This window comes from Vulpes vulpes, chromosome 16 (assembly GCF_048418805.1).
Source record: "Vulpes vulpes isolate BD-2025 chromosome 16, VulVul3, whole genome shotgun sequence".
Lineage (NCBI taxonomy): Eukaryota > Metazoa > Chordata > Mammalia > Carnivora > Canidae > Vulpes > Vulpes vulpes.
The window spans coordinates 60,904,026-60,914,417 of NC_132795.1; the positions used below are offsets into that span (position 1 = coordinate 60,904,026).

The window sequence follows — 10,392 nt, forward strand, 5'->3', positions numbered from 1 at the left end:
ACCCCCCCTCCCCGCCCCAGGCCCCCCGGGCCCCGCTGGGACGCCCTCCCCCCCCGCCGCCTCAGCCCGCCCCCGGCCGCCGCCCTCCCCCCGGCGCCCCCTCCCCCGGCCTCGTCGACCAGCCTGGGACGCCCCCAGCCCGTCCGCGTGGACCCCGCGGCGCCCGCCCCCCTCCTCCGGGTCGCGGCGGCAGGGGAGGGGCCCGGCGGCCCCGCGTGCGTGGCAGGCCCTCCCGGCTCGGTCTCCGGCCGCCCTTCCCGGGAGGCGGGGTCGGCGCGGCGGCGGCGGCGGCGGCAGGCCCCCTCCTCCTTCCTCCCTGGCCCGGCCTCCTTGCTCGCCGCCCGCCGCTCGCCCGCTCTCTCGGCCGCTCCGACGCCGGCAGCGCCCGCGTGCCGCTCGCCCAGCCCCGGGGGAGCCCGAGGAAGTTTCCGGGCCGCGCGCCCCGCTCGCTCGCCTCGCAGCCCGCGCCCACCCGCCGCCGCGCCCGCCATGCCCTCGGCCAAACAAAGGGGCTCCAAGGGCGGCCACGGCGCCGCGAGCCCCGCGGAGAAGGGCGCCCACCCGTCGGGCGGCGCGGATGACGTGGCGAAGAAGCCGCCGCCCGCGCCGCAGCAGCAGCCGCCGCCGCCCGCGCCGCACCCGCCGCAGCAGCCGCCGCAGCATCCGCAGAACCAGGCGCACGGCAAGGGCGGCCACCGCGGCGGCAAGTCCTCCGCCTCCTCCGCCTCCTCCTCCTCCGCCGCCGCCGCCGCCGCCGCCGCCTCGGCGTCCTGCCCGCGCAGGCTCGGCCGCGCGCTCAACTTTCTCTTCTACCTCGCCCTGGCGGCGGCGGCCGGCTTCTCGGGCTGGTGCGTCCACCACGTCCTGGAGGAGGTCCAGCAGGTCCGGCACGGCCACCAGCTCTTCTCCCGGCAGAGGGACGAGCTGGGCCAGGGCTTGCAGGGCGTCGAGCAGAAGGTGGGTCCCCCGGCTCCCCCGGCTCCCCCGGCTCCCCCGGCTCCCCCGCCCGCGCGCGGCCCCGCGACCCCGCGACCCACGCCCGCCCGCGCGTCCCGGAGCCCCCGGGGCCCGGCGCCTCCCGGACCCCCTTTGTTAATGGCCGCGGAGGACCGGCCCCGGGGCTGGGCCGCCGCGACGATGGTCGGGCCGGCCGGCCGGGGTGGGCCGAGGGCCTGTCGCAGGGCGTCAGCATGGCCTGTAGGGAAGCCGCCCGGCCCCGGGAGCCCGTTCTTTTTGGATTCGGAACCGCCGAATGGGCAGCGTCGTGTGACAAGGAGGTCGGAAGGAACCTCCCGCATCCCTGGAGGCCTGGGCGAGGCGAGGCTGCACCTGGGCTGCCCGTGGGAGACCCCCGTGGGAGACCCCTGAGCTACGCTTTAGTAGATCCCCATGCCCATGCCGGAGAAGGAAAAGCAAGTAATCCTACTCATTCCGAAGTGCAAATGAAATATTACCTAGCTCCGGCCGCTTGTCTGCTAGTGGACCAGTGTCCCCATGTGGGCCTTTGAAGTAATGTGCCCGCCCTAGAGGAAAGGCCCCAAATACTGGAGGGTCCTGGTGAGTAATACCACAAGGCACATTTGCAAGATGCGAAGAGGGCTTACCCGCTATCTAATCATCACCGCAACCCTGGTGGGGAGGGAGCGGTAGTAGCAGTTTTGACTCCATTTTCCAGGCCAGAAGATTGAGGTTTACAGAGATTAAGTGAATTGATAAAGACCCTGGCTGGTGAGACTGTCTAGGCCGCTGCCACGTTTGGGGTCCCCAGAGGCCTCTCTCAGGTATGGATGGACCCAGCTTTCCCCAGAGCCTCTTCAATTCCACCCTGTCTGTTTTTTTCCACACCAAGTGCAGCCCCCTTCACTCTCAGCACTCCTCCTCCGGCCTCCACTAATATTATTGCTCAATGAAACTTGGTTGTATGATAGAAACAAAAAATCCCGCCACCACTTCTGAGCCCGGAACTGCTGCCTCCTTTTCCCAGCATGCTGCCTGCCCTGCCAAGTTTCTATCGACTTTTGTGGAGTGTGCAGGACTAGGAATTTCCTCTTAAGACTGGCAGAGCAACTGGAATGAGTCAGCCTGCTCCGTGCTGCAGGCCAAGGGAGGTGGCTTTTCGAAGGGAATTGAGTAGGCACTGCTGCGTTGCCTGTCCTGATGTTAAATCATTCTTAAGAAGTAGACAGACTGCTGGGGTATATAACCACTAGCCTCTCGTTTCCCATCTTTCATCCACCCAGTTACCAATCAACCACAGTACTTACTGAATTCTGATAGTGATATGGCTCCATGTTGGCCCCGTGGTGGTGGTGGTGGGGAGGTTCAGAGGTGTAAAAGGTGCAAATCCTGTTTGCAGAGCAGCACATAAGTAGGTTTCAGGTGAGGGTCACTGCTGTGTGAGTTCAGAAGAGAGATGTGGCTTAGGCCTGTATCCTAGACTGGCCCAGTGCCAGTCTAGACCTAGCTGATGGTCAGTAGCTGTTGAGAGAGGGAGTGGACACAAAGCAAGGGAGGCTCTTGAGTATGTTGAAGGGACAGCAGGTGCCTGACTGCCCTGCCAGTAGCCAAATAACGTTTAGAAAGTAGCAAGCGAGGAGATTGAAGTTGAGGCCCTGATGGGGGAGGTCTTGAATATCAAGTTGAAGAAATTAGGGCTTTATTAAACTCTCTGCTTCTCCCTTGCTTCTCCCTTCTTCCTGGCTCCTGCCTCTTCTCTATCAAAGCCAAGTGCATGTTATATTCTGCTTTGGGCTCACTTTTCCTATCAGCACAGCGAGGGGAGGGCTCCTTCCAGATTTTTAAGGAGCCGCCTGGCTGTCAACTGTTGAAATAGTGATCTCTCTTTTTATTTATTTTTTATTTAAAGACTTTATTTTATTATTTATTCATTCATGAGAGACACGGAGAGAGAGGCAGAGACACAGGCGGAGGGAGAAGCAGGCTCCATGCAGGGAGCCTGACCTGGGACTCGATCCCGGGTCTCCAGGATCACACCCTGGGCTGAAGGCGGCACTAAACTCCTGAGCCACCCGGCTGCCCTGACCTCTCTTTTTAATTTAGCAGTGTAATCAAGCTGTTACATAAGACCTCATATTTACTCTGTACTCATCTTTTTTGACTCTCACAACAGCCCTGAGATGTGAGCACTAGTAGATCCTCCTCTTTCAGACAAGGGGAGTGAGACAGGCGGAGGCAGAGTCACTGCAAGGTTCCACAGCTAGTAAGGGGCAGGGCGAGGGTTCACCTGCAGTTAGCTCCTAGAACACTCCTAACCATTTGTCTGTTCATTTTGTTATCTTGCCCATGCCCCGCCAGATTCATGGTAGGTGTTTCATTAAAGCTTAGTTCAGTGACGTGGAACTCAGAATGTGCCCAAAACAGTATTAAGGTTTGTCATTGTGTGTGGCCACTTTTGGCCTCACCTCTGAGGTGGCCGGTAAGTTATTTTGCTTTGAAGAGTGATGGCTCCTCTAACAGCCTCAGTTGGAGCCCCTTTTTAACTCTGTATGATGTTTGGTGAGGGGTGGGGTTTGGTTCTTAGCAGGAACGTATACTTAAAATATTATTCATAATTAGTACTCCTTATGGTCTAGGCATCCTAGTAAGTGCTTCCAGCCACCTGCAGGCATGTCCCATTTAGTAGCACGGTTTCACAGGTGGGCCAGCTGGGCCTGGAGCGGGTGTGCTACTCGTTGAGGGTCACACACAGACCCTAAGTTGGGAAACTGGGATCGGAGTCAAAGCAGTGTGACTTGAAGCACTCTACTCCCCTGGGTGTTCACCTGGTCTCATTCTGCAGATGCTCTCTGTGTTGGGAAAGGCCCAGGTCTGTTGAATGACCGCAGCCTGGGCATATTCCTCACATGGAATATTCAGCGGGCACAATGGGTGCGGGCTTCAGAAAATGTTGGCAGTTCACTTGAGGCTGTGAAGGGCCCATGTTGGCCAGGCGGATCCAGGGTAGCGTAATGTGATAGGAGTAGGCTTAGGCCCAGGAGGGACAGTTGAATGAGATGAGCAGCTTTTTGTGGAAGAGGGAGTTCTCTGGTTGCATTTCTTTGTTTTTTCATCTCGGCTCTGGAGGAGTCAGGACTCCTGGTGTAGCAGCATCACGTCCAGGCACTCAGTGCACTTTGAACATGCCTCTGCTCCAGCTCCCCCACTAGAGGTTAAGAGCACAGGGTGTGACGTAATATGTTCTGGGATTTTGATGCTCAACATGACCACTTACCAGTCTTCAGATTTGTAAATTGGAAATCACTGGGAGCCACCAACTCATGAGGTTATTACGAGGCTGTAATGAGATGATGTCTCTGAAGTACTTTGCATATTTTTTACTCTACAGGAAGTGGCCTGTTGAACGTCAGCCACCACTATCTCCCCCGTGCTATGAGCTCCTCAAGTGTGGGGATCTGTTCTAGCCATTATTTTTCTCTGATGTCTTGCCCACCATTTAGTGGGCATCCCACATATGTTGGGGGAACAGATGCATCCATTGCATATTGATTATAATGAGGTCTTTGCATGTAAAGATGAGCAGCTCACAGCACCATCAGTAGGGGGGTGATTTCTATGTTCTTTTCACAGTGTTGGGGGTTGGTGTGTTTGGTTTCATCCATAATTTTGGATCAAGTCCTCTTCCTGGCCATTTGCAAAGAGCCAGCCCAGGTTGGGTGACAGAGATCAGAGGGGAAATGGACCAGTTCAGTCTTCATCAGGTTTTGTGCTATTAATTAATTCCTGATTCATTCAGAAAACACTGAATGAATGCCATGTTGCAGGTACTGTGCTTACCCATTTGTGCCTCTCTTCTGAGTGATTGCAGAACAGATAGGTGCTGTGATTGAATAACTTAGTTTTGGAGGTGAGCTCACCTTGGTCCCTTATCAAATTATCCGTTATGACTCCGGTTATATTTCGTTGAACAGGGAACTTGTCTAGTATTTTCGCATTAGAAAACCTAATTCTAATGTGTCTTAAAATCACAAGACTATTGGAAACCAAAAGGGACTTTAGAAACCTATTTGTTAATAGACGAGGAGTTGGGACCTGGAAAGTGAGTGACTTATTGTGCTCACAGAGCTGGTTATAAGTGGGGCTGGAACTAGAGTCCAGGCATCCTCTTGTGGTTTCTGTAGCTTTTCCCTTTGGCACTGGGCTAAGGATGGTCTCAGAATCTCCTGACTTCTGAGGTACTCCCAGAAGAAAGATTAAACAATAATGAAGACTGTAGCTGCCGTTGGTGGATCATTCACTATCTGTCAGGCACAATTAAAGCTTTAGATATATTTGCTCCCTTAATGCTTGCAAGATATGCCTAGGAGTCAGATGCTGTTTTTGTTCCCATCCTGCAGCAGAGGCAACCAGGGCACAGATGTGCTGGGTAACTTGCCGAAGATCACATAGCTAGGAAGTGTCCAAGCCAAGATTCAAACGTAGACAGTCTGGTTCCAGAGCTCATGCTATTTTGTTTTTTTTTTTTACTTCTTGCCATGGAAGTATTCATGTGTAAACAGAAGAGATCAATATAATGAACCCCAGTTTCAATAATGCTTTTTTTTTTTTCTATCCTTGTTTCATTCCATTACCACCTCTTCCCTCCCATTTTGTTTTGTTCTTTTGGGGCTGGAGTCAGAGCGGTGTGACTCCGAAGCCTTCTCTTCCACCCCTTTTGGGTGTCCACCTGGTCTCTCTTGTTCTCAGAGCTCTGGGTGTTGGGAAATAGTCCAGGTGTGCCGAATGGCTGCAGCCTGGGCAGAGAGGATGGCCTGTTCTCAGTCGGGCACCAGTGGGCGCAGGCCTACAGAAACGCTGGTGGTGCAGGTCCAGGCCCTTTGGAGGGCTGGTGTTGCCCTTGCAGACCCAGTGGATATCGAACCATGATCAAATTTTGACTGATGCATTAGTTCACCCAAAGTATTCAGGATTTATTTCTAACAAATAGGAGCTCCTTCTTTTCCCTTTCCTTTTGGCAAAACACAGTATAGTTAATCCAACAAAGTTAATGGTAATGCTTGATTCTCATCTAATACCTAGTTCAAAATCAGATTTCTCTGACCCCTTAAAAAAATATCTCTTTTATAGTTGCTTTGTTTGAGTCAGGATCCGTGTAAGTCCACACATTATGTTTGGTTGATAAATCTCTTTTAATGTGTAATAGTTTCCTGTCTTTCCCTCTTTAAAAATGCCATTTAACTATTGAAGATCCTGGTTATTTGTCATGTAGAACTTCCCACATTGTGAGTGTGGCTGATTGCACCCTCATGGTGTGTTTTTCTCTTGCATGTTCCTGTGAATTGGTGGTTAGAACTGGAGACTTGAGAGATTCAGAATCTTTTTTTTTTGTTTTTTCCTTTTTTTTTTCAAGAAAGCATTTTAGGTAGCTCTGCATGCCAATAGTCATCGGCCTGTCAGGCTTGGCACATCAAACCAGCACCTGGAGAGGTTCCCAGGTCAGACCTTGGTTAGGGGAGAGTTTATTTAGAATGAGTGTGTCGTGGCAAACAGGATCATAATGTGCTCACAAAGCCAGAGAATGCTAAGGGAACATCTGGTCCACAGTCATATTTTCGGGTGACAACAGTGACTTGGTTGGGGCCACACAGCTAGGAGGGGCAAGCCAGACACGTGACCCTTGCTCTTGCCTCTTAGGCCAATGTCTCCCATGTGCCTCAGCTTTCTTCCTGTAAAAAGTTGTAAGACTTTCAGTTGCAAGAGCTAGAAACGCAGCCTAACTGGCTTAGAGGGAAGGAGGGGGAGAGAGGGAGGGAGGGAGAATAAGAGCATACTGGCTGAAACAAAAAAGTTCAGGAGCAAATTCCTTCAGGTACAGCTGTGTCCAGAGATGCAGGTCGTGTCTTCAGGACCTGGTCTTGCCTCTCTCAGATCTGCCCTCTGGGCTGGCTTGATTCGTAGTCTGGTGTTCATGTGCCAGTCTGAGCCTCTCTGGGCTTCCCTCATCCTATAGCTGGCAATCCCAGTAGAAAAAAGTTTTCTTTACCAGTCGTTTTAACAGGAATCTTGGAATTGACTGGCCGGCCTTAGGCCATATGCCTATCCCTGGGCTGATCACTGTGGCTTCGGGAGAGAGGACTCCTGAAGCGCTTGGAAAGAGCCTTTAGGTTGGTCCCCCCCAAAGTGCATGGACTGTATGTGGAGGGAAGGTTCTCCAAAGACAATTATTGTTCTGTTCCAGAAGAGGGACCTGGAAGCTGGGCAGGCAAAAAAATATAGCCATATTGCATAAAACTCATCAGCTTGTCTCAGCAGTTAACGTGTGGATTTTGGTTACAGGTGCAATCTCTTCAAGCCACATTTGGGACTTTTGAGTCCATCTTGAGAAGCTCCCAGCATAAACAAGACCTCACGGAGAAAGCTGTGAAGCAAGGGGAGAGTGAGATTAACCGGATCAGTGAAGTTCTGCAGAAGCTCCAGAACGAGATTCTCAAGGACCTCTCTGATGGCATCCATGTGGTGAAGGATGCCCGGGAGCGGGACTTCACATCTCTGGAGAACACCGTGGAGGAAAGGCTGACGGAACTTACCAAGTCCATCAATGACAACATTGCCATCTTCACCGAGGTCCAGAAGAGGAGCCAGAAGGACATCAACGATGTGAAGGCGAAGGTTGCCTCTCTGGAAGACTCCGAGGGGTACAAGCAGGATTTGAAAGCTTTGAAGGAAGTTGTGAAGGAAACACAGTTGTCTGTGAAGTCCAGAGAAAAGGACATCGAGGCCCTAAGAAGCAGCCTCCAGACCTTGGAGTCTGACGTCTACACTGAAGTCAAGGAGCTGGTGAGCCTCAAGCAGGAGCAGCAGAAGTTCAAGGAGGCGGCCAATTCGGAGCACCTTACCTTGCAGGCCCTCACAGAGAAGCTTCTCCAGTCGGAGGAGGTGACCTCCCGCCTTCCTGAGGAGATCAGGAAACTCAAGGAGGAGCTGCACCACCTGGAAACTGAGGCCCTGAGGCCGGAAGAAGATGGGGCTTATAAAAACTTAGAGTCTTTAGAGGCACTCCAGGAGAAGAGTCAGGGATTGGACTCCAGGCTCCAGACTGTGGAAGATGGGGTAGACGTTGTGCAGACAGCCTGTGCGCGCCACAGCGAGAACCTGGAGACTCTGCTGGCGAAGAGCGAGGAGCACGAGCGGCGCCTGGCTGCCCTGCAGGAGCACGTGGCCGGCCTGGGCCCCTTGGAGGCTGACACAGGTGGCCTGGCCAGCACGGTGAGGAGCCTGGGGGAGGCCCAGCTCTCGCTCTACAGTGACGTGGAGGAGCTGAAGAGAAGCGTGGGTGAGCTCCCCAGCACTGTGGAGGCTCTCCAGAAGGTGCAAGAGCAGGTGCAGACACTGCTGGGTCAGGACCCGGCCCGGGCGGCCCCCTTGCCTCAGGACTTCCTGGACAGACTCTCTTCTCTAGACAACCTCAAAGCCTCAGTCAGCCAAGTGGAGTCGGACTTGAGGATGCTCAGGACTGCTGTGGACAGTTTGGTTGCCTACTCAGTGAAAATAGAAACCAACGAGAACAACCTGGAATCAGCTAAGGGCTTGCTAGATGACCTGAGAAATGACCTGGATAGGTTGTTTTTGAAAGTGGAAAAGATTCATGAAAAAGTCTGAATGAATCGCGTGTGCAGGGTGCAGATTTAAAGTCCAGTGTCTCATGACCAAAAAATGTGTTGTTTTCTCCCATGCACCCTACCCTCCACGTTCTTGGCCCCTCTTAAAAAACGGTGACACCTGCTCCCCGAGCACCAAGGCATTTTAGTTTTGTGCCAGTTTATTTATGATGATTACCACACACCATTGGTTTCTCAAGTTTTCTGCTTCTGTGTTGGGTGGTTTTCCTCGAGGCCTGGCCCCTGCAAATCAGAGGTATCTTTTAGGAAGGATGTCTCTAGTGTCAAGAGAAGAATGGCTTCAACTGAGGATTAACAAAAGCAGATTAACTATAACCTCAGAAAACCTTGCCTGGCTGGCTGATTTCAAGTTAAAAAAAAAAAAGTGGGGTGGGGGGGATAGGCACTTTTCTTTTTAATTCTCTTTAAAGAAAATTAATTTTACTTTTTAAAAATACTTCCAGCCAAAGTTTTCATGAGCTGTCACTCACTTCTTGTCTTCCACTTTAAACTGGTTAAAACTCCAAAGTGTCAGCTCTGATTTAGGAGGGGAACAAGCCCCTTGGATTTTAATCAGAAAGAACCAGCTGCTTGACTTGATGGTCACTTCCCGAGGTGTGGGGTGGTGTCTTTTCCATTCCTGGATCATCCTGTGATCTCAAAGGTAACTATGCAAAGAATCCAGATGGTTCTGAATATGAAGGCACAACACCACACAGAGACCCCTGTGGCCAACCTGTGTAGGGCCCCCAGATGATACATAGGTTTAGAATCTCAGCAAGGCGGGGGGGGGGGACCTCCTTGGCTTCTTTCCAGAAATGTGTTATGAGAGCTGTCCACAGAGGCATGGGCTGTCTCCCCCAGAGAATGGAGGCCAAGTATTTTTATTTTACCATGATGTCCTTGAAGAGGGTCTGCTGTCAGAGCAGACCCCCATCTGTCAGTGAGGAGGAATGTGTGCATTTTCTGTAGTTTTTTGCTGTTTCCCTTCCAGCTGTACTGTTCTTTAATGGCTGTCTTGCCCTTCAAAAAAGAAGAAAAAAAGAAAAAAAAAGAAAAGAGAAAAAAAAGATTTGTTTAGTTTACTGTGAAATGAACTGTATGGCTTATTTACAGTATTTTTAATTCTTAATAAACACTTGAGCTTTGTTACGACTTTTCTAGAGTGGTTGCTTTCTGAGAATTTAGCAATTGTGATGTATTTTGTTGATTAGAAAGATCGGGAAGTTATCAATTTTAAGTTTCAATTCTACAACCAAGATGGCCTAACTCTTAGGCCTGGGGACAGAGTTTTGATTGACTGTTACAGGTCCTCGCCTGACTCCAACTCTTAGTCTGTAGAGGGTCTCCACCTCTACTAACTCTAGAATCCTTGGGCACTTGAAGCAATCCCTGGGCCTGCCCCCAGGGGTCTCAATTCCGTGAATGGAGAGGGCTGGCTCCCTGCGGGTTGCAAAGTGCAGCCCCACTTGAGAACTTTGGTCTTAGACCATCTTTGTGACCTTCAGCCTCCATTTTCCTTGGGAAAAGTGATTTCAGATACTGTTTGTTAAGTCCCTGTGTGCTTTGCCTTGTGCTAAGCATTGAATAGGCCCCCGTATCTTCCTAACATTCCCCAGAGCTAGGCGGGCGGCATCATTCCCTGTGTTAGAGGGCCAGCAGGCTGGCAGGCATCACGGGAGATCATTATTAGCTAGGAAGAGGCAGGGCTGAGGTTTGAACCCATCTTGCTCTTTGCTGTGACAGCAAACTCCACCTTCCATCACCACGAGGGCAG

General features: G+C 52.1%; 1 protein-coding gene across 1 annotated transcript; it reads left to right on the forward strand.

Annotated features, from left to right (window-relative positions):
- The first annotated feature begins 265 nt into the window (after nucleotides 1-265).
- CKAP4 (cytoskeleton associated protein 4) lies at nucleotides 266-9,770 on the forward strand. The gene is made up of 2 exons (XM_026011025.2): nucleotides 266-957; nucleotides 7,294-9,770. Exons 1-2 carry the CDS (start codon nucleotides 490-492, stop codon nucleotides 8,614-8,616), a joined length of 1,791 nt encoding a protein of 596 aa, XP_025866810.2. The 5' UTR covers nucleotides 266-489; the 3' UTR covers nucleotides 8,617-9,770.
- Nucleotides 9,771-10,392: the final 622 nt, after the last annotated feature.

What these genes read in the sequence shown, in the direction of transcription:
- CKAP4 (XM_026011025.2), top strand. Translation starts at nt 490, where the DNA reads ATGCCCTCGGCCAAACAAAGGGGCTCCAAGGGCGGCCACGGCGCCGCG. An exon ending in TGCAGGGCGTCGAGCAGAAG is followed by an intron (nt 958 to 7,293) that starts GTGGGTCCCCCG and finishes TTTTGGTTACAG; the next exon opens with GTGCAATCTCTTCAAGCCAC.